General features: G+C 40.8%; 1 protein-coding gene across 3 annotated transcripts in view; it reads right to left on the bottom strand.

Annotated features, from left to right (window-relative positions):
* Positions 1-25,291, bottom strand: part of LOC126186642 (mannose-6-phosphate isomerase) — a 134,760-nt gene that overhangs the window by 79,574 nt on the left and 29,895 nt on the right. For all 3 annotated transcript variants that reach the window (XM_049928228.1, XM_049928227.1, XM_049928230.1), the window contains exons 2-3: positions 17,944-18,271; positions 3,073-3,214 (exon numbers count right to left, since the gene is read on the bottom strand). In XM_049928228.1, the coding sequence (XP_049784185.1) occupies positions 3,073-3,214; positions 17,944-18,261 (460 nt within the window). In that variant the 5' untranslated portion in view covers positions 18,262-18,271. The remainder of the gene's footprint in view (positions 1-3,072; positions 3,215-17,943; positions 18,272-25,291) is intronic.

Genomic DNA, 25,291 nt, shown 5'->3' with positions numbered 1-25,291 from the left:
ACGCACTCACTAAATATCCATAGACTGCCCGACAGGTACTTGTCGGTGCCGTTCGATCGCCGCGTCTACATTCTTCCTGCAAATGAATCTAAACGTGCACACACAGACATATGTCATGCTGTAGGTAGGATTCCAGTCTCTCACACTCATATCTAAAATATCGTGCGTTTGACATGATAGAAGGCTGAGTGGTTCTAAAATTTACGCAGAAATTCTCGAAACACTACAATGTGTTCTTTCCGCAAATTTTGTGCAAGTCCTTTTATTCCCATGTGTCTGTGATTGCGAACGAGGAAAGAAACATCATGTGAACATACCTTAATTCCATCCTGGGCTTTACATTGTGTAGCCTCTCACACTTAATTATATTTAGTGGAATTAATTACAATTCTCTTTCCACATAGTCATCTTAATCAAACCAAGTACTTACCTTCACATCACCAAATGAAGCATCTGTACAGTTGGTATGGGCTCAAACTGCTGTTGTGCTTAACCATTTCTGAGGTGAAGTAACATTCTTAACACCATGAAAGTACAAAATGGCTACAAAATTATCCGGTGAACTTCTGAAATAAATGCGTCAGTGGCATACTAGCAAGTAACCACCCAATGGTGGAGACACCAGACTGAACAGTGTGCTAGCTGTTTGACATCAATCTTCTTAAATTTTCACCCATTTTGATGTTTGTGTTAATTCAGTCCAGTAATTCATCAACCACTTTGAAATGACTGTTGTACCCAAGAGCAGGAAAATACAGATACATAATTAACTGGCTGCAGTGCTAAATCATGATATTGGCTCTTATTTAAGGAAACACATCTCTTGACAAGATAAGATCTAATAATCTGATCCTTGACCATTTTGTGGTCAAGTCCTGCAAAATACTAATTAATAGAGAACAGTCAGTTTTAGCATTATGTCAGTGAAAACCATTTTGTATATGATAAATATCCTTCCCCTCTTATCAGAATAAAAATTACACTGCAATTGAAAGGTGGATAAGGGAGGGTATCAAATGTGTCAAGTTTTATGTATTAACAAGAATTTATAAAACATGGTTTAATTTCTACAAGGGCCACACATTTCAAAAGCCCTGTACAGTGTGCATGCATGATTGTTATGGTGTTGTGATGGAGTTGAAATTCATGTCAACTGAGAGTAAGACTTTAGACATGACAGTCATATATGTGTTTGCTGGTTTGTATGGCTGCATTATGAGTAATTCAGTTTTAAAATGGAAGCTGAAAATGAGTCACGTTGGATTACACACAGTGACCACAATTCCTACATCAAAATCTAAACCTTACGTGGAAGGAACCCACTTCGGAAGAGGTACATGGGAATAGTGTAGTGGGAAGTAGGACAATATTACGGTGGTCTGCTCATTTCCGTGAAGGTCAGGTGAGCACTGAGAACAACGCAAGAAGTGGAAGGCCATCAGCTGCAACATACTACACCTCTCATGTTATTGTTAATGATATTTTAAGAGGGGATTGATGAAAAACATATGAGGAAACTGCATATAAGGTTAGAATGTTTGTCACTTTAGTTTACAGAATCACAACTGAAAAATGTGAGAAAAGTTGCTGCTACATGGGTTCTGCATGATCTGACAGAAGATCAGAAAGCAGGTCATGGAAGAATTGCTCCAATGTTATCGAACAGAGGGAGAACAGTCTCTGAAAAGGATTGCTGCACTTGATGAAACCTGGAGATGAGATTTTCGGCCAGAACTAAAGTCTCAGCCATTGCAATGGAAAAATTCTGACTCTCCATGGCCGAAAAACTTGTGCCACCAACAATCGAAGGTGAAACTTGTAGTGCATCTAAACTGAGTATGTGAAAAACTGTAAATATTTTAAATCGAAGGTGAAACTCGTAGTGCATCTAAACTGGATATGTGAAAAGTAATTGGTATAGAATCAATGTTACATCAGTAATTCCAGTTTTTTAATGTTCATTTGTTGACAGTTTTCTTTTGTTAATCACTTCTCCTGTCTCAGATGCCTCCATGGCAGGAAGTTTTATGGAGACACTCCATCTTTTGTATAAAGAAAAAAGTGTAAACTTGTATCAAAAAGTATTCAATGCAGCGTTTATTATAAAAGTTTGGAGTGGGGTTTTATTTGGGAGGAGGAAAAAGACATGTCCATTACAATTCCTTCCACAAAAATTTTATATTAAGAAAACAATGCCTTATTGACACAACACAGTCAGAAGAAATTTATCTATTAAGAAGAAGGCCGCAGAAGAAGATTCTGGAGCTGCTGCTATTAAGAAAAAATGACGTAAAGCAATAACGTCTGTGGATATTACTTTAGAAGACATAATGGAAATTGGTAGTGATACAGGCAAACTTAACAATAGCAGCTGTTCAGTCTGCCACCCTCCCCATGTACCTTCAAAGACTGACCATTATTAGCATAAATTTAAAAATAAAAATATATAACTAAATCACGTCACCCCCTTTGAAACTGATGACGGTCTCTGTATATGAGATGAAAGGAGTCATAGCTACAATAAAGAGCCCCAGGCATGTGCTACAAACTGTTCCTGCAAAATGTTTTGCATCTGAAGGTCTGACATACTTGCAGCTGGCGTCCTCATTTTGTGCAATAATGCAAGACCACACACTGCCCTGCCAGTGAGAGACACGCGCAACAGATATGGATGGGTAATCTGATATGAGCCCACCAGATTTTGATTTTTTTTTTTTTTTTTCCCAGATTGAAGGAACAACTCCATGAAAAATGGTTTGATACAATTATGAAACTTCCATGGGATGATCAGAGTAATCAGAGAGCTCAACAATGAAAGTGCCCTATCTCGAATGCAGATGTCGTCAAAATGCTGGGAACCTGTCATATGCAAGAATGTAGATTATGTTAAAGGCCTGTGAAGGCAATTTGTAAAATAAATTATTTTATTCAATTCTATCTAAATTATTTTATTCAATTCAGTGTGCAGACATCCCATAATTTGGTTGAAGTATTAAAACTTAATATCCTACAGATTATCACAAAATTTCCAACACACAACTATACAACTATGCAAATATGTCAGATACGTACGTCTCATAAAATTTTTGACAACCTCAGCTGGTCGGAATCCACACAGTGCTTCAAAATCTGTTAGTGCAATGGCTAGTTCAGGTTTGTGATTAGGATCTTTATACAGATCTGGATATTTCTGATGTAGTATTTCAGCATGAGCCTGTAATTAAGAAGTGACATGTTCTCAGGGTTGAAAAGTCATAGAATCAATGTAAAAAATTATCAGTGTTGCAAAGTAAGAAGAGTAAATGAGGAGACACGAGGGATGTAGTACTGACTAAAGGAGAAACACCAGTTGTCCACTGTCAACTAAGCATACTATACAACTTCTTTTTTCAGAGATTATGAGAATAGAAGGAGAAAATAATTTTATGCATGTCCTGCATTGTGCTGCCACAACTGTTGCTACTTTGAGGGATATGTAAATTACCACTTTCTTATCATATGCCTCTATGATTGATTTCCATACTCCTGTGGCTGGTGTGAAACAACTACTGGAATTCAGAAAATTCTGCCATGGCCTTCTGGTGCTATCTGTAACTATTTGCCATGTTTTTGCCTTTGCAATCCAAAAGACAGATTCACTTCTGATGGACTAGTCTGAACCTTCAGAGTGCTGCTCACCTGTCTACGATTACAGAATGGCATTCATCATTCCACCAAGGGATAGACAGTTTTGCAGAGTGTTCTGAAGACTTTGATAGGAATACCTTAGCTGCAAGATGAATCACTCTTTAACATAAATCATCCATCCTGGACACTGTTTACATGTTCACACTCAGCTACTTGGCTATAAAGCATCAAGTTCTCTTTGCTCAGCACTCATTTCAACAGCTTCCTTTCACGTTCCCTTCTGTCTGGAATGTGTGTCCAGATAGGTAAATGGTCACTCAAGAGCAGATAATGTTCATTTCCCACTCTGCAGTATCTTTGAGGGCAACTGAATAGAGAGGAAAGTCAGCACTGTGGCTGAGCTAAAATGTACTGCTTGACCTCTGTTCAGAAGTCAGTTGCTTTATGAGGTCTACAACAGCCTCTTTAAGAGGTGGCTTAACAGGTGAAAGTATCTTCACTGATGCATGCATGACAACAGCTACTGCCTGTAAGCTGGTGATGAGAGAGGCAGGTGGGGTGTAACATGCTACTAATTAATGATGTTACCTACTGCTTGATTTGTTATGGTACACGCTGGTACCACATACTCGTACCTCTGATGAAAAAAATCAGACTGCAGATTTTGAGATGTGATATGACAGAACTATTTTTTACCAGTACAGATGTTAAATTCACACTTTTAAAATGCTCAAAAAGATGCTAAAATAATACTTTAAGAAGCCCAATTTAAAAAAAAAAAAAAAACCTGGAATGTTACCTAACCCTCAGCCCTTTTACAACAAAGGTTATGATTCTTGTGGGAGAGAGCAGGTTTCCAGCATAGGGTATAAGCAGTTTTCAAGTGTATTACCTGGAGACATAGGAAAAATGGCTTTTTCTATGCTAGCAGTTATATCTATTCTATGAGAGTTTTGAATCTATTTATGCTCCATAGTATTACGGGAACTACCCATTAATGAGAGTTTTCTTTTCTATTTTCTTTCTGCCTTGCTGATGCACAGCAGATGATGCTGGAAAAACTGTCAGGATATTTGGTCGCTCCTTGTGGACTTCAATGAGTACAACACTACCTTTGCTATGAGAAGTGAGAATTCTCAGTGACTGGATGGCTTCAAACCAGCTTTCTTTGGTTTTGGTCACCTTTTGGATGAACGTTTCTCTATACTTGGAAGTGATGTATTTATTTGGACAAGGATATTTGTTTTTTGGCTTCTTGAGCTTGAATATTTTTGTTCAAAAGATAAATTGACATAAAGAGTTTTTCCATTTTCAAGTGCAGGTGCAAATAAATGCATTTGTGGCCAATTCTGATGCTTGAATTTAGGTTGAGGCATCTCTCTTGGTGATGGTTTTTTTTTAAGAGGTGCTGCAAAGGGTGGTGTTTGTACTGGAGGTTTCATCAACTTTTAGATTCATCGTAAGAACTTGAAGCCGATATTGTAGGAAGATAAGTGGAATTAGATAAGGATGAGATGGGAGATTACGTACTGCAACAAGACCATGACAGAGCAGAGAAAGACCTAAGTCCAAACAAGACCTCTGGAGTAGACAACATCCCCTTAAAACTATTGAGATTCTTGGGAGAGCCAGCCCTGACAAAAATATCCCAACTGGCAGTCAAGGTCTATTAGTAGGGAGCATAAAGGTGGAGGCTAAAACATAATACTTCAAAATTTCCCAACATATTAATGGTAACAGCTTACAAAAATTATAACAAATTAACAAAACATGCAATATGAACTTAGGTATGATATGTACTCCTAATCTGTGTCAGCAATCATGTCAATATATTACTTTCATAATCACATGAAATATAAACAATTTATTGAAATTATAGGCAAATTGTGCTGTAACTACAATTTCTCCACATAAAAACATAGTATGAGATCACAGCTGGTAAACTTTTTGGGGTATAATGTCATGGTCCATGAAACTCTTCTGTTCCTAATGTTTTGTCCAGGACTGCAGTAGTCATCTCCAGAGACGTTACTCCTCTGTTGAGTCTTGCTGACTGATGGGTCGGACATCTGAGAGGGACATGTATTCTGCAAAAAAGAGAGAGAGAGAGAGAGAGAGAGAGAGAGAGAGAGAGAGAGAGAGAGAGAGAGAGCATAGCCTGAGTTACACATGATAAGCAGAGATCATACGTGTCAAAGATAGAACTTACCTATCAATTGCTGTTTTGTCAAAAATGAAAATGAGGTTTAGCAATTCTGCAAAGCTACTATCTATATGACATTAAGATTTCTCCTTTCCTATTAAAATCATCCCTATGTTTATATATTTCAATGGTTTCTCTACACAGCTGTAGTTCATTTTCATATATAAAATTTTTGTTTCGGAAAACTTCACTTTGGGACTTTCTGGCTGTAGATCATGCTCCTGCTGCAGCCAATTTGTCTATTTTCCCCAGCTGGCAAAGATTTTTGCATTCCTTTAGCCGTGTACTCACACTTCTGTTGGTTGTTCTAAAATAAACTTAACCACACGTACACGTAATTTTATATACGCCAGTTGCTTCCACAGGAGGGTGTTAATTTTTTTCAGATTGGAATGCTTGACCAATTTTCTTTAATGTCTTGTTTCTGTAAAATCTTTCCAATTTGATCTGTTACTATTTTAATAAAAGGCAGAAAACTGTATTCTTTCACCATTGTTTTTCATGCTTGCCCTTCAACATACCATTACTTGGTCATATAATTCTGTTTCGTTCTTTCCGTGAATAACCATTTTTCTCAAAAGCCTGCTTTAGATGTTTTTATTCGGCATCCAGGTATTCCAGCATGCAAATCCTTTTGGCTCTATCACCAAGACTTTTAATGACATCTCTCTTTTTCTGTGGATGGTGATTAGAGTTCTTATGTAAAGTATCTGTCCGTGTGCATTACTTTATGAAAAACCTTATGTTCCAAGCTTCCATTGGTCTGTCTCATAACTAACACACCCAAGAAAGGTATTTTGTTGTCATTTTCTATTTCCATAGTGACTGGATTTTTGTATTTATATTATTAGAAAACCAAAGAATTTGTCCAAAGCTTTTTCATCACCATGTGGCCAGACCACAAATGTGATTCACAAACTGATATCAGTGAGATGGGTTTCTTATCTGGTTTTTCTAAAGCTGACTGTTCGAATTTCTCCATATAGAAATTAGCTATAGCAGAACCTAATGGGTTAACCAATGCTAGACCATCAAGTTGTTCATAAAATTCATCATTCAATTGGAACTGACTGGAGGTAAGGCAACGTTGAAAAGAATGGACAAATCTCCTGGGAAAATAACTCTTATAAAAACCAAAACTTCACTGACTGGAATCATACTGAATAAAGACATTACACTATGTCGAAACTTACAGGGATATCGCCATGAGCGAGGATTAGCCCTTCAATTTTTACTATAAAATGATGCAAGTCTTTTATGTATGAATCAGTTTTCCAAATGAATGGCTGCAAATAAGCTGCCAGGTATCTTGGTATTTCATACATGGGTGAACTGATAGTGCTAACAATGGGTCTCAGAGGAAGGTCAATTTTATGAATTTTGCTTCGATAGACCTGTTGATTCATAAAGACAGTAGCATTCCCCTCATCAGCACAAATAATCACTATCTCTTCATCTGCATTTAAAACTCTGAGAGCCTTATTAAATTACTTTCCACGTGTTTACTGCGGCACAATACTTTGGTCGTTTCAAACCGGATTGCATTTGCAATTTCTTTGGGGAGAGTATGCATACCTGCTACTACATTCACAATAACATCTTTAACTGGTACTTTCATAGGTCCTGCTATTACTAATTTCTGTAAGGAGGAATCTGAACAGTCAGCTTTAGAAAAAGCAAATAAGAAATCATCTCACTGGTATTGGTATTGAGTGACACATTTGTGGTCTGGTCACACAGTAAAAAGGCTTTGGACAAATTCTTTGGTTTTCTAAATAATATAGATACAAAAATCCAGTTCACTGTGGAAACAGAAACTGACAGCAAAATAACTTTCTTGGATGTGTTAGTTATGAGACAGACCAATGGACGTTAGGAACATAAGGTTTTTGTTGAAAAGTAACTCACACAGATAGATATTTACGTCAGAACCCTAATTGCCATTTACAACTAAAGAGAGGTGTCATTAAAAGTCTTGCAGACAGAGCCAAAAGGATAAGCATGCCGGAGTACCTGGATGCTTAATTAAAATATCTAAAGCAGGCTTTTGAGAAAAATGTCTATTCGGGGAAAGAAGTAAACAGAATTCTACAACCAAATAATGGAAGGTTGAAGGAGAAGCATAAGAAACAATGATGTAAGAACACAGTCTCTCCCTTTTATTAAAAAAAGTAACAGATCAGATTGGAAAGATTTTACAGAAACAAGCTATTACACCAGTTTTTAGTCCAACAATGAACATAGGTCAAGCATTCCAATCTGTTATGAACTAACGCCCTCCTCTGTCAGCACATGACATATATAAAATTCTGTGTAGGTAAAATTTATATTAGGACAATCAACAGAAACACGAATACATGGCTAAAGGGATACAAAAGTCTTTGCTGCCCAGAGAAAATAGACAAATTGGCTGTAGCAGGGCAAGCTCTTCAGCAGGGAAGTAACAAAGTGAAGTTTTTTTGCAACAAAAATTTTATCTGCGATGATTATTATCCATAGCTACGTAGACAGGCCATTGAAATATATAAACATAGGGATAATTTTAATAGGAAAGAAGAAACCATGACACTTAACGACATATGGACAGTAGCTCTGCAGAATTGCTAAACAGTTTTTTTATCTCTAACAAAACGACAATTGATACTAAGTTTTATCTATGACAAGGATCATCTCTGCTTATCAGGTGTAACTCAGGCCACACCCATTTTCCTACAGTATATATGTCGCTCTCGGGCATCTGACCCCTCAGCCGCCACAACTCAACAGAGGAGCAATGCCTCTGAAGACATCCACTGCAGTTCTGGACAAAATGTTTAGAGCAGAAGAGTTTCATGAACCACGACCTTATACCTCAAAAAGTTTACCAGCAGCAATGACATCCAGTCATGAAAACCTTCATTCTATCATAGTATGAAATCAGCAAAAGTGTCCGATTCCATTATCCAAACAATCATTACATCTAACCAATCATAATTCAGTGTTTTAACATGTATTTGTGGTTTAAATTTGAAGAGATCATAGTAGTGGATGTATTTGCTCATTTATTCATATCTATTGAAATAATGAACAAATGTTTTAATATACAATGCAAACTGATCATGAGAATTTAATATATGCTCTAGGTTTTATATATGAAGTTAGTATTTATAACTGAATGGTGGTCATTTTGCAAATACATGTACTGAATTCAGTAGTGGTCAGTTGACTAAATGCTTAAAGAGCATGCAGAGTAGTGCCTGTATTATTTAGTAGGTGAACTTTCAGGATGAGAGGCTGTTAAAGTATTTGTGCAGCTAGAGCAATGCATGCCCTAGAATAGCATGTGTTGGACTTAATAAGTTTCTGGTGGTCGCAAATTAAACACTCAGAAATAGTTTGGGATTTAGAATAATTTTGAGGGAGTGAGTTCTCGACATTAAATTCTGTTGGGACTCAAGAGATTTTCACGTGGCTTTCAGCAATTGTTTTTCCTTGATCACATGAAGTTTATTGTTATTTAAACAGTTTTAGGTAACTGTGAACTAATATTACACTGCTTTTATTATTTCTAATTGTGTGACAACCTTCAAAAACAATAAATTTTTGAACATATGATTTAATTGCATAGATAAAAAAATCTACTCACCAGACAGCGGCAGGAGAACACACATATAAAAGCATTAAAGTGTGCAAGCTTTTGGAGCCAGTGGATCCTCCTCCTGACAGAAGGGTTGAAAGGGAAGGAACAGAGGTGAAGGAAAAGGACTGGTGGGGTTTATGAAAAAGACTAGTGTTCAGAAAAGTTGCCCAGAAACCCGTGTCAGGGGAGACCTGCAGGACAGGATGAGAAGGAAATTTCCTTCTCATCATGTGAGAATGAGTTTAAAGCCACTGAGGCTAATTAATAATTATTTTTGAGAGAGAGTAATGCGTTCAAGAATATAACTTTATTTTTGCATGTCATTGAACACAGGTACAATACCAAAGACCAGATATATAAAAAAAGATCACATAACGCTAGAACAAAACCAAAGAATAAAGACACTGTAAATAACATTCTTCACAGAATAAACGCCAAAGTCCACTGTGCAATTTCGTTGTGTCACCAGGTGGTTCCTACACAGCCCTCCCTTTGTAGAGCACAGCTCCAGGCACATAAGGATACTTGTATTTTATAATTCTGCCTGCCCTAGAATGCTTCTCTGACAACTGCGGGCCTTCTGGTGTGGTTTCCTGCTTCTGGCTTGGCGTGTTGCTCTCTGCGGGCAACACCTCTTCGTCATATTGTGTAGGCAGCGGTTCTTCACTGGTGTCTTGATTTTCTCCGTCACAGGGCGGCCACATGTGCGCTGGTTAAACTCTCTCAATGGAAACTGTTTGTCACTTCCCGTCATGATTTATCTGCAGCGTATGTTCATCTCTCGCGAGTATTTTATACAGCCCAGTATATGGCGGCTGAAGAGGTGTTCGTACAGCATCTGTCCTCAGCCACACATAAGGGCAATCGCTAACCTGCTTGTGAACGAACGGCGTGTTGCTGCCATTTCAAGAACCAGATGTAGGTGGTAGCTGTGCCATGTGCTTGCAGACTTGTTGTAAGACGTAAGGCATGTTGCCCGCTGTCGCTTCCGTCGGTTCAACAAAAAATTCTCCCGGCAGCCTGAGGTTCTCTCCATAAACCAGTTCAGCCACGGATGCACCTAGGTCTGATTTGCAGGCACTTCGGAGACCTAGCAGCACCACTAGCAACACAGGAGTCAAGCTGTCCTTATGGCACATCAATGCTGTCTTTAATGTCCTGTGCCACCGCTCAACCATGCCATTGCTCACTGGGTGATAGGCGGTAGTACGGTGATGGCGGGATCCACAGAGCTTGGCTAATTGTTGGAACAAAGTGAATTCAAATTGTCGTCCTTGATCGGTTGTCACGTATAGTGGACATCCAAAACGGGAGATCCAAGAAGCCAAAAATACTCAAGCTACCATCTCTGCTGAAATGTCCAAAATTGGAGAAGCTTCTGCCCATCTTGTATACCAGTCCACCGACGTCAACAAATACACTCCTGGAAATTGAAATAAGAACACCGTGAATTCATTGTCCCAGGAAGGGGAAACTTTATTGACACATTCCTGGGGTCAGATACATCACATGATCACACTGACAGAACCACAGGCACATAGACACAGGCAACAGAGCATCCACAATGTCGGCACTAGTACAGTGTATATCCACCTTTCGCAGCAATGCAGGCTGCTATTCTCCCATGGAGACAATCGTAGAGATGCTGGATGTAGTCCTGTGGAACGGCTTGCCATGCCATTTCCACCTGGCGCCTCAGTTGGACCAGCGTTCGTGCTGGACGTGCAGACCGCGTGAGACGACGCTTCATCCAGTCCCAAACATGCTCAATGGGGGACAGATCCGGAGATCTTGCTGGCCAGGGTAGTTGACTTACACCTTCTAGAGCACGTTGGGTGGCACGGGATACATGCGGACGTGCATTGTCCTGTTGGAACAGCAAGTTCCCTTGCCGGTCTAGGAATGGTAGAACGATGGGTTCGATGACGGTTTGGATGTACCGTGCACTATTCAGCGTCCCCTCGACGATCACCGGTGGTGTACAGCCAGTGTAGGAGATCACTCCCCACACCATGATGCCGGGTGTTGGCCCTGTGTGCCTCGGTCGTATGCAGTCCTGATTGTGGCGCTCACCTGCACGGCACCAAACACGCATACAACCATCATTGGCACCAAGGCAGAAGCGACTCTCATCGCTGAAGACGACACGTCTCCATTCGTCCCTCCATTCACGCCTGTCGCGACACCACTGGAGGCGGGCTGCACGATGTTGGAGCGTGAGCGGAAGACGGCCTAACGGTGTGCGGGACCGTAGCCCAGCTTCATGGAGACGGTTGCGAATGGTCCTCGCCGATACCCCAGGAGCAACAGTGTCCCTAATTTGCTGGGAAGTGGCGGTGCGGTCCCCTACGGCACTGCGTAGGATCCTACGGTCTTGGCGTGCATCCGTGCGTCGCTGCGGTCCGGTCCCAGGTCGACGGGCACGTGCACCTTCCGCCGACCACTGGCGACAACATCGATGTACTGTGGAGACCTCACGCCCCACGTGTTGAGCAATTCGGCGGTACGTCCACCCGGCCTCCCGCATGCCCACTATACGCCCTCGCTCAAAGTCCGTCAACTGCACATGCGGTTCACGTCCACGCTGTCGCGGCATGCTACCAGTGTTAAAGACTGCGATGGAGCTCTGTATGCCACGGCAAACTGGCTGACACTGACGGCGGCGGTGCACAAATGCTGCGCAGCTAGCGCCATTCGACGGCCAACACCGCGGTTCCTGGTGTGTCCGCTGTGCCGTGCGTGTGATCATTGCTTGTACAGCCCTCTCGCAGTGTCCGGAGCAAGTATGGTGGGTCTGACACACCGGTGTCAATGTGTTCTTTTTTCCATTTCCAGGAGTGTACTTGTAGCCTTCCGACGGTGGCAGAGGGCCCACAATTTTGAAATGAATTTGAGAGAACCTATTTGTTACTGGGGGAAAATCTCCAACTGATTTATGTACATGCCATCCAATCTTGTTCCTTTGGCACAGCATGCATGTTGTTACCTAACCACAGCAATCCTTCCTTATACTTGGTCAGACAAAATGTTGCGTGAGTAGTTTGATAGTTGTTCTGCTACCCGAACGACTGAGTCCGTGAATGCTATCGAAAACCACTTTCCGTAGTTGCCTTGGAAAGAAAGGCCTGGGTTTGTTCATAGCTATGTCGCACCATTTCTTCACATTCATGCCCGCTGGCTGGATTAATTTTAACTGAAGTCCGGTTCTTACATCCTGTAAGTACTGTTGGAGATGTGCGTCATTAGCTTCTGCTGTGGCTAATTTATTGTAGTCTATGGTTTGTGAAATAACCGAGACCCGCAACAGGAAATCGGCGACTATGTTTTCGACTCCCTTGATATGCTTGATATCTGTAGTAGATTGACTAATGTATTCTAAGTGGTGAAACTGACATGGAGAACAGTTATCCTGTGACTTACTGAAAGGGTATTGGTTTATGGTCAGTGTATACAGTAAATGCCCTTGCCTCTACATACGGGCGAAAGTACCAGATAGCTTCATATATCGCTAATAGTTCTCTGTCATATGTGCTCCCTTTTCTTTGTGGGGTCTGTAAGTTTTTGTGAGGAAAAAAACCCAAAGGCTGCCATTTGTCATTTACTTTCTGATGCAGTGCGGCTCCCAACGCGTCTTGGCCGGCATCGACTACTATTGACAGAGGTGCTTTTGGTACCGGATGAGTAATGAGTACTGATTTTCGTTAGTCGGCCTTTATGTGTTAAAATGTTCTCTCCACGTCAGAGTTCCATTGCAACGCTCATTTTCCATTTGCATTTTTACCTGCGAGAGCGTCTGTCAAGAGCACTTGTCCTAGTGCAGCTCACGGCAAATGCTGTCTATAGAAATTTACCGAACCTAAAAATCTTCTGAGTTGATGGTAAGTCTCGGGGCGGTTCATGTTGTCGATTATTGCTACCTTGTCCTCTCACGGGTGTACGACCTCCGTCGAAACTTCATATCCTAGAAACGTAACTTGCCGTTTTCACAGTTCGCATTTTGCTTTGTTGACTATTATTCCGTAGTGGTTTATGTGGTAGAACACTGCAGATAGTTGCTTCTTGTGTGCTTCTGCCGTTGTCGATGAGATTAATATGTCATCAAGATAAGCAAAGCATCCTTTGAACCCGTGCAGCACTTCATCAATAAATCACTGTCGTGTTTGAGCTGCATTTTTTGACCCAAAAGGCATTCGGACATATTCGAATAAACTGAAAGGTGTTGTAATTGCTTTTTTCAGTATGTCTCCTTCTGCCACCAGTATCTGGTGATAAGCTTTTTTACACTCAATAACACTATAGATCATTGGCCCAGGTAATTGATTTGTGAAATCGCAAATACTAGTCACTGGGTAATGATCTGGTATAGTACGTGCGTTTAACTTCCTGTAATCGCCACATGGTCTCCACGGCTCATCTTTTTCCTTTACCAAATGTATGGGTGATGCCCATGAGCTGTCTGATCTAAGATTGACACCTGATGTCAGTAATGCCTCGAATCCTGCTTTTCCTGGCACAAACCGATCCGGTGCTAACCTGCGCGGCCGATGATGTATTGGCTGACTGGGCGTGATGTAAATGCGGTGTACAGTTTTGTGAGTTACTGTGGATTTTTCTGCAACCATGTTATCACTTACGCCATGTGACACCGCATCACAGTTATGCTTGCCAGCACGGTAAGTGTGACGTTCCGTGATGCCACCTACTGTCTCTTGATTTCGTTTAATCTGTGCATTAGCAATATCTACGGCAATGTACATGTCACAAAGAAAGTCTGCAGCCAATATCACCTCTGACACCTCTGCCATAATGCAGGTCCACTGACAGCTTTGTGAGAAACCTAAAGCGACTTCAATTTTACATGTGCCATGAGCAACAATGGATGATTTATTTGCTGCGGTTAATTGCATCAATGGAGTGCCATCTGTTCCTTGATGGTCAGTAAAGGGGAGCACAGTCACATTGGATCCTGAGTCTATTAGGTAGCAACAGTTAGACTTGACATCTCTGACGAAGCTGTTTGGAGATGGTAAGAAAATTATTGAGGTTACTCACCCGTCCGTAGCTTGCGTCGATCTCACCTCGTTGATGCAGGCGCTTTTCTGTGCTATGGCGGCCCGCTGTGCCTACTGCTGGCTGCCGCTCACGTTTGAGTACACACATGGCTGTGAACACTTTGTTGCTCTATCCGCGAAGTGTTGATGGTACCAACATACCTGTCCTTATTGAATTATACCGTTGGCCTTGCTGTTTTCATTCTGTAGCAATTGTGAGACCTGTTGCTCCAATAATGTCATCTGTCATGTTAGTTCTTGCATTATTTTGTTGACGTCCGTATGCTGAGTCTTCTTTATTGCTGCTATCACTTCTTACGCTTCTTCCCCGTTAAATATTGCCATGCAAGCCATCTGTGGATTGCCTACGGTCGCATGGACTTTGCTATCTCCAAGAGGTTCTGCATGTTGTCTTTTTCATGAGTTACTAGTGCGGCTTTTACCATGCTTGATAATTGATCTAGCCAGATGTGTTTGAGTGTCACATCTAACAATTCTTCTGCGTTGACGATACCGCGTAAATACTTCCAAAATTCCAACGGTGTCCTGTCACCTATAGCTTCTTCTTTAAGCACCTGCTGCACACGTTGATTTAACAGTTTATGCATTCCAGTGAGTAATACATTTTTCAGTGCCACGTATGGTCGTTCTGCTGGAGTTCGGAGTATAACATCTTCTGCTGCAGTTGCTGCTCTACCATCCAGCGCATTCACCATTATCGCCTACTTCGTCTGCTCATCGTGGATCTTGCTTTGGGCAAACATGAGCTCAATCACTGGAAACCATAGTTGTAGTTTGTCTGGCAGGAACTGCGGTGTTCAAATATTTACGTGCTGCATATTTTTCTGTCAGGCTGTTGGTTTGTACGGCCGCACGCATGTTTGACATTGGAGTAATGGGCCTCTCCGATGCTAACTTCAGTGCTTCAAGTTGTTCATGTATCAGCTGCGTCTCTTCATTCCTCCATGAACTTTCTGAAGTCCATGAATTCTCTTGTTTGAACATCATAAATCTCTTCAAGTTCAGTGTTTGCAGTCACCAGTAAAGCCACTGAGGCTAATTAATAATTATTTTTGAGAGAGAGTAATGCATTCAAGAATATAACTTTATTTTTGCATGATGTTGAACACAGGAACAATGCCAAAGACCAGATATATAAAAAAAGATTGCATGCACTAGAACAAAACCAAAGAATAAACACATTGTAAATAACATTCTTCACAGAATAAATGCCAAAGTCCACTGTGCGATTTCGTTGTGTTACCAGGCGGTTCCTACAAGATCAACCAGATGGGAAGGGAAGGAAATTTCCTATCATTCTCTCCAGTAGGTCTCCCGACTGGGGTTCTCGGCAACTTTTCCATACTCCCCCTTTTCCTAAACCTCATCAGTCTTCTCCCCCTCTTTTCTTTCCCATGCAAACTTTCTGCCAGAAGAACAAGCCACTGGCTCTGAAAGTTTTAATATGTTTATATGTGTGTTCGCCTGCCGCCACTTTGTGAGTAGATTTTTACCCATCCAATTAAATTAATTTGTTAGTTAGGTATTTGTCACAAAGTATTGGTGATACATGAACTTAAGTTTTTGTTGTTACTGTTAATAATATTACATGATGATGGATTTTATTGAGATTTAGCTGACAAACTTTTAAGATTTTGCTTCTGTTTTCCATAAATTAATGCATGGCTATATGAATTTATTTTGCATATGCTACTGTGTGTAAATGCTTTGCTTGCACTATGTAACTACATTTTGCACTGCTGGTTTAACTACTGTTCCAACAGATTTATCCATTTTACTTATATAATTCCATCACTCATGTGTTTATGTCAATATACATGGTATAAACAATTAGTTTGAACTATAAGAATTTGGTTTATACCACATTACCATCCTACACGATTTCAGTTGACTATTTATTCATTATTTTAATTCTTTATTTATTATATATTTTCATTTTAAAATTTAAATTAGTTACAGTGACAGTGCATGGTCACCCCCTACTGACTTCTGCAATCCTTGCTAGTTTGAGGTTGCACATTGCCCTCGCCATCTACTGGATGTAGTTGCAAGTTAGTCTTGCCCTCGATAAAGCCCGTCCTGTCATACAGTGACCAAATCCTGTTAAAAAGTTTGTTGTTCTGGTAAGGATTTCTGCATCGCAACACATTTCCTCTGTATGACAAAACTGATGCTACTCAGTAAATCCCAAGTGTTGAAACAAAAATATCTATATCCACATCTATACTCTGTAAACCACTGTGAGGCGCATGGCAGAAGGTACGGCCCGCTGTACCAGTTATAAGGGTTTCTTCCTGTTCCATTCACATATGGAGCGCAGGAGGAATGATTATTTGAGGGTCTGTGTGTGTGTGTGTGTGTGTGTGTGTGTGTGTGTGTGTGCGGGACCCAAAAGTAACCGGAATCGTAATGCTGCACATCGTGTACTTGTAGTAGCAGGTTGTGCCGCCAGACAGTAAACCAACAATTATATTTGGAGGTTATGAAACGGCTTCACAGAAGTTTGTCGTGAAAACGTCCGGCTTTGTGGGATTCTGGCATGTGGTTCCTGCATCACGACAACACTCCTGCGCACACGGCTCTCAGCGTTCGCCAGTTTTGGGCCTCATTGAAGACGACTATGTTGACCCACGCGCCCTATTCGCCGGATTTAGCACCCTCGGACTTCTTCCTATTCCCGAGGATGAAAAGAGACTTGAGAGGGAAGCGTTTTGCGGCTGTGGAAGATGTAAAACACAATGTCATGAAAGTGCTAGCAGGTATCAAAGAGGACGAATTTAAAAGGTGCTTCGAACACTGTAATGAACGTTTGGACAAGTGTATTAATGCTAATGGAGAGTACTTCGAAGGAGATTAAAGTTGTATTTGAAAACAATAAAGTATATGCTTTCTAGAAAGAAATTCTGGTTATTTTTGGGTCCCCCCTCATACAGTCTGGGGTGGTGTTGAGCTGAGCATGCATAAACTACAGATAAACACATTCGTCTAAGCAAAAGATCCACGCTGTTAATAGATGTCAAGTTTCAATGAAACTCTCAGAATACAAAGTCTTGTACAGCTTCTATGGTACACATCCACTCTTTCCATTATTTCTTTTGAATGATTTCTATTTAACTACTGCTAATGTGGTACAGTTACAATATTATATGAGTGCTTCAGAGAATTCATTTTTGTTCTCTTTGTAAAATTATGCTACACGAAAGTAAGTGGGACAGACAAATGTAAAAAAAGTGTGATGGTTACACAGCTGCAAATATTAACTTACGTAATCAAACAATTGCTGTTCTATATTTTTCTCATTTGATATGTGTATTTGCACGAGGACATTTTGGGTAGAATGTTACAATCCTCAGCATGTTTTATGTTGGCATTATTAAGCATATAATTTTATATGGTCCAGAAAAAGAATTCAAATGCATTACCTTGGTGGGATGAGCCTGAATAGACAAGGCTTTGTTGATTGACAATACTTTAAAAAGAAATGGCAACTGAATACCAAATGATGATACTACTTTTCTACCTAGTGCCTGTGAATTGCCTTCGATCCAGTCCAATAATTTTTCACCAGTACTTTTCACAATAGATGGGCCATTGGGATGAGTTCCCATCCAAAGTTCAGCGTATGGCCTGTTTTCATCTATTATCAGTTCTGGTTCTGCACATTTTAGAAGAGATGCCACTTTGCTGTTGAGCCCAAATTTTCCCCAGTCATACTGCTGATATGCACACTTCAATTCCATGGCCGTTATTCTGTAAATTAAAGAATACCAATTTAATTACCATCTTACAACAAAAATTACACACACTCTTTCAAATAATGCACTGTGCACATAAAAAGCGTTAAACCACAGTGTATCTTTCCACCCTCAGAAAACAATGAGCATTAGTGGTCCAACTTGTTAGCAACTATGAACTTGTATAACACAGTAGTTCAAATGCCCACTTTCCCAAAACTTTAATGGGCATAAAACTACAGTAATAATAGGCACCTTAGTAACTTTTCCACCTGGCCAAAAACAGCTAAATATTCATGTTCTAACATTTCAATACTTTGACACTTTTAGTGTAATATAATCATATAGTGTGTTTGTTTCTTTGTTTCATATGTGTTAAAGGGAATTCTGACACTGTAGTGTCATCACTTTCACTTGAGGCAAGACATTTCCACTGCAGGTCAACATGATATTTTACCTGACGGCCAACAACAGCAAGAACTGTCAATATCTCCTACATTATGGTAAAAATAATACAAAAAAAAGATCAATTCACAGTAATCAAAAGCTGTGCCATAGCATAGCAGAGGTTTAGTGTTTGTTTTTGTCTGTCAAAAGTTACAGTTTATGAACATATTGTAGTGATGCTGGTTAGTGAGGGCAGCAAATATCTATAATGAAAAGATGAATAAACCATACTTCCAATGAATAATTCACAATGTATTATTTTGAAGCTGAGTGTCCATATTTTCTATAATAAATTTATTTATTTGACAAAACTGAAATTATTATACTTAAATCAAATAAGTAATGTTGTAACCGCAACAGGAACGGTCGCGGGGTTGCTGCTAACGAAAACGTGGCAGGACCGAACGGGAGCAGCCTTCGAACAAACAAGACGGACGAACGGGAATGGAAGGACAAGCATGACGACGGACAACCAAGCCAGACACCAAGGTCAACAACAAAGAATTAAGCAATGGGGTCTCAAGAGATAACCTCACAGAATCAAAACAACGTTCATTTGTAAACAGGAAGTAAGCACATGCAACTTAAACAAGATATCTGTAAGTGACTCAACATGAATATCAGACTGCCTCGCTGAGTGAGAGGCAGCCGCCTAAATACACAACAGGGTATGTCGGTATTGGCCGCTGGGAACAAGTGCTCCACAGTGGCACCCTCACGTTAAGAGTTGGGGCCAGGAGCGTGTGCAGCCACAGTATATGATGTGACTGCTGCAGAGATCTCTAGTGGTCATCGAGTCTCATGCCGTCTGGCGCGTATTCGAAACCCGCGGCACTCGGTACCAGAAGTAACAAAAGCAAAAGGAATTTGCATTAGGTTTGGGATGGGGTTGTTTCATGTACAGCATTGTTTTCTATCACCTGAGGAGGCGTTTTAGCTATGTTTTTAAATTCATTCGCTAACAGTGTTAATTTCATTACTCTTCATTATATGTTATTTCCTTGCGATATGCATCTCGATCTCTCATTCATGTGGAATCTGGTGTCTGGTAAACCTGATTCTTGGTTTTATTAATGTTGTTTTTGTTGTATAGGTTTGGCCTCCTGCATCGGTCGATGTTTCAGAATTGTGCTTTAAGGGTCAACTGACGCTGATATTGCCTTTCATTAATTTTGATGATTGATTGCTACATGCATCTGTTTTGACTTTTTGTGGTGTGATCTGTTTTAAGAGTTTTGTAGTGGTATCAGTCTTTTATATTGAGCTATGCAGGGCAAACTTTAATAAAACAGACAAACTGCAGGGGCGGATTCCTGACTAGAAATGAAGGACAAAAAGTCCTATGAACGTGTTCAGAAATGGACAGTGTGCGTGCAACGACAACAAATTGTCCCGCAAAACAGTACAGAGCTGCATTGCATCCATGTCACGATGGATGTTCAAAGTGGCCTCCATGAGATGCAACGCATAAGTTCATACGTCACATCATGGTTTGCTGCGCTCTTTCTCACGTTACGAGCTCTCTCTGAATAGCATTGTACACACACTATTGAAGTAAATAGGACTGATGACAGATGTCTCACAATTGTGATGGTCTGGTACACAAACCATCAGCAAAATCCTTCCTGCAGAGAGAAACCCCCACCGATAATCTTTGCAATCATTGCAGGTGACAGTGGTAGTTGCAGTAGTCATGCAAGATACACATAATTACACTTTGGCTTACAATGTTGGTGGGCCACTTGCCTGGCACTTGTACTAGAGTTCATCTCAATATCCTGTACAACCCAGTCCTCCAAATCTGATGTACACACAGACCACTGCCTCCCTGCACATTTGTCAGCCTGGAAGGACGATCACACAAATACCCAAACAAAGCTTGAAATGTTATGTTATATATGGTTGGTGTCTGTGAGGGTACTTGTTTTGGTATAGTCATGTACTGACTCTTTACTGTTTCCAACTGCTTGACTGTACACAAACTTCATCTTGGCTTGTTCCTGAGACAATTACTGGACCATTCTGCTGCTTACCCGTATATTGCATCAATCATGCATCCTGCAAAACACAAGGAATACATAGCACATGGTCAGAGGAACCTTCATTCTTCAGGGTCATCTGCCATGGCAACAATGCATTTCCAGACATGTTCATATGCCCTTTTTACCTCCATTTCCTGCAGTTTGGCAGTTTTATTAATGCTCACCCTGTATAGCTGATGTTGATACCAGACACAATGTGTTTCCTCTTACTATGTATTTTTGAAACTATTGTTTTATCTTGTTGCTTTGTTTTTGCATTTCGTATATTTTACTATTATTGTGATTTTGCAGTTGTGCAGTTAGATTTTGGTTTGTACCCACACAAAACCCACAGCTTCAATACTCATTATTAAGAATTTGTTTGATTTTCTACTTGACGTTTGTATCTTCATGCTGCGGAAAAGTTTAAGGTTAATTATTGGCATTGTGAAATCATGTTTGTGTTGCATCCTGTTGTGTTGTGTGGTATGGCGTCATTGGTCAAAGCTGTCGGGTGGTGTGCTTCAAATTTGTTGTATATGGCACCTAGCTTCTACCAAAAGTAAAAGTATTATGACATTATCAGCATCTCTCTTATATGGATTCAGTCTTATTTTCTTAAAAGAAAGCAGAGAATCAAATTCACAAGTGTGAAAAATCAACTCAGACAAGGGCAAATAACATGTGGCGACCCAAAAGGATCAGTATTGCACACTCTTGTTCTTCGACTACATACATAATCTTCCCAGGTATTTAACTTTTTTTTTATGAAAACGACAGAACTTTTATTTGTCTTTCAGTGTTTTCCCCCACAGATTCTGCTTTATCAGTGTGTTTGCTGATGTTATAAGCATACAAATTAATGCCCCAAACACAACCTCACCAGACACAGCTCAGATTACAGCTGAATATGCCTATAATAGGCTCACATCAAACAGTTTTTATCTTAATATAACAATGACTCATAAAATGCAATTTCAAACAAGGAAAAAATAACATGCTAGCATCAGATGAAAACATTTATTATCATACAGAACCTGAAACACCTGGCATAATACTCCACCAGATCTGTCCATGTAACAAGTTGAAATTGTGTCACCAGATAAACTAACGAATACAATGAATTACACATGTGTTGCTTTTAGATATATCCCTGATGGCGTCTACGTAAAGACAACACTGTTGGCTTATTTTGCGTATTTTCAGTACCTGTCTTACAGCAATGAAATACTACGACTACGAAGTCTTTCGTGACAGAGTCCTTGAATAAAAAGTTTTCAGTTTACTTGCTGTGTCAAATTCGGATAAGATCCTAAGCTTCTGACAAACTTTTCCATCATTGTTGTCAGGGGCTAAGTTTGACTGTTGCGAAACTGGCGAGGCTCCCACTTTTATACCAATAGGATGGCAACTGGCTGACTGGATAATGTCTTGAAAACACAGAAATGACACGTTGATTAATCGGGTTTCTGCCGGTTATTCACATCTTCCCTGCACGATATTTCAACTGCGTGACTTGCAGTCTTCTTCAGGTGCTGCCAGATACTGATTCCAGTGTGTAACGAGTCCAGTATTTATGCCTATATTTTTTTAGGTGTTCCCTCTGCAGTCCGCACCACATCTGGCACTCTGTCCGTGGTGTGCACCGACCAATAGCAATGGCTGTAGCAGTTTCTTCTAGCCACAGTTCTTCTGAATGCTGTGCACGTACTTTGTGGCTATTATCCATTGTCAATACAGCTGAACTAAGTTCTGAATGGCGTCCAAGCTGTGCTAGACGTTTTATCTGCTGATTGTCATCATTTGAGTCCTGTGAATTGAGACATTCTGTTACCATGGTGTGCAGTGTTAGGCATTCCGTCCGAAGTTCTTGTCCCCCAGGAGCAGCTGCAGTGTCATTTTCAGGCCAATTCTGTTCAAATAGTCGCTCAAGACTCAGAAGAACACCCTCAGATTTGCCTTTGTTGTCTGAGGTACCATTTCACATACGTCCTTTGTTACATGTACTGGGCTATTATTCCTAATTCGATTTTATATACTTGTGTCCCTTGTGGTCTGGATGTTGCCTACGTTGCATCTTCAGAAGATGGAGTGCTGGGTTCCAAGCCGAGCTGAGCTCGAAACTCGTGTCCTGGTTAATGAGATTCTCCGCGAGCTTAATCTCAATAGATTCTTTATGATGCTGTTCCAGTATCTCGATGTTTGTGTTAAAATCTTGGCATCATTATACTTCATATGATGATCGAGTTCTAAACAATGCTCAGCAATCGCTGACTTGGTTGCCTGCCTCAGCCCGATGTGCCTTTGGTGCTCTTTGCACCTGATGTCAACGGTCCTGGTTGTCTGGCCAATGTATGCCATCCCACATCCATATGGTACATGGTAAACATCTGGTTTCTGTAGATGCATGTCATCCTTCACACTCCCTAGCAGAGACTTAATCTTGGTGGGTGGATGGAACACACTTTTAATGTTATGTTTGAGGAGAATTCTGCTGATTTTGGCAGATATTGGCAATTCTGCTGATTTTGGCAGATATTGGCCCAACATATGGCAAATGTGAAGCCTTTTGCACTTCTTCTTGTATCTCCTCAAGAACTGCTGGTGGTGAAACAAGGCGCAGCCTCCTTTTGAAGATCTCGAGAAGGGTATCCAATTTCGTAGAATGGAGATTGTAGATGTTGTATCTCTGTCGCCAAATTATCTGGATCTGACAGAGTTCTTGACCAGTGAACCAGTGTTCTGAGTACAGCGTTTTTCTGTGCCGGGTGGTGGCAACTCTGGCTTGCAGGTACAAGTCGGTATGAGCGGGTTTGTGGTATACACTGCGACTGAAGGTACCATCTCCCTTCCTCTTAGCTAGTACATCTAGGAAAGGGAGAAGTCCATGTTTCCCCAGTTCCATGGTGAATTTAATGTTAGGGTGGCTACAGTTTAGATGGTCCAAGAAAACATCAAGCTTTTCCCTCCCATGGGGCCATATGACAAAGGCGTCATCCATGTATCTGAAAAAGCATTTTGGTTTATCTGGGGCTGATGTAAGAGTGTCCTCTTCAAATCTTTCCATTAAAAGATTGGCCACCACCGGTGAGAGGAGGCTGCCCATTGCCACCCCTTCCATTTGTTCGCAGAATTGACCCCCATATAGGAAGTACGTCAAAGTCAGTATGCGTGTGAATAAGTCCACGGGAGCACCGTTGAACATTTCTCCAATCAGCTCAAGTGCATCACTCAGTGGTACACGGGTGAACATGGAGACCATGTCGAAACTGACCATAATGTCAGTGTCTGAGATCTGTAGTTGCCTGAGGCATTGTAGGAAATCCTCTGAGTTGCGAATGTGATGGGCACACTTCCCTACATATGGTGAGAGCATCTTCTTAAGGTGTTGAGCCGTGAGGTAGGTGGCTGCACCAGTATTGCTGACTATTGGACGTAGAGGAACCGCTTCCTTGTGCACCTTAGGCAGGCCATAAAATATGGATCATACTGGTGCTTTAGGCCTTAGGTGCTTAACATCAAGATACTGGGAAAGCTCCATCAAAGAATCTATTGAGATTAAGGTGGCAGAGAATCTCATTATGTACACAACATCCAGACCACAAGGGACACAAGTATAAAGAAGAAATTAGGGATAACAGCCCAATACATGGAACAAAGGACGTATGTGAAATGGTACCTCAGACAACAGACACAATATCTGAGGGCATTCTTCCGAGTCTCGACCGACAATTTGAATGGAATCAGCTTGAAAATGACACTGCAGCCACTCCTGGGGGACAAGAACTTCAGACGGAACGCCTAACATGGCACATCACAGTAACAGAACGTCTCGATTCACAGAAGGTCTCAAATGACTACAATCAGCAGATAAAACACTTTGCACAGATTGGACGCTATTAAGAACTTAATTCCGCTGTACTGACAACGGATAATAGCCACAAAGTACACGCACAGCTTTCGTAGCAGCCACAGCTAGATGAAAGCACTACAGCCATTGCTACTGGCAGGTGCACACCACGGACAGACTCATTCCACAGTGGAATCAGTATCGGTCAGCACCTGAAAAAGACCAAGTCACACAGTTGAAATATCATGCAAGGAAGATGCGAATAACTGGCAGAAACCCGATTAATCAACATGACTACGCCTTGCTGGAAAAGCCTGAAGAATTACAGAAATGACATGCTCAGAGGTGGCTCCCTTGGCGCCCTCTACATCTATAGATTTTGTTTGCACCACACAAAATGTAAATCGTCATCCAAGTGTGCTGAAATAATTTCAAAATTTCAGGTGAGAAATCAAGGTACCAGTAGAAGACACATTAAAACTTTTGGCTGCTCATTTCTCCCTTGATTGTCTACAATTATTTTGACACACTTTCACGACCATTTACTTTTTGTACATTGGAAACAATTATGAGATGATCAGTGTAACAATCATCCGTTCACCATGTCGCCCGCCATAGATAATATTTTTATGGGCGAATTTCAAGAGTGAGCATTCTCCTTTCCACCCATCCTCTTTCTTCAGATATGGTGACAATACATTTTTAATCTGGCCACACA

The sequence above is a fragment of the Schistocerca cancellata genome, chromosome 1, assembly GCF_023864275.1.
Source record: "Schistocerca cancellata isolate TAMUIC-IGC-003103 chromosome 1, iqSchCanc2.1, whole genome shotgun sequence".
NCBI classification, from domain to species: Eukaryota; Metazoa; Arthropoda; class Insecta; order Orthoptera; family Acrididae; genus Schistocerca; species Schistocerca cancellata.
Note: the sequence above shows the minus strand (reverse complement) of the source record. Positions and strands in the feature narration are given on the sequence as shown.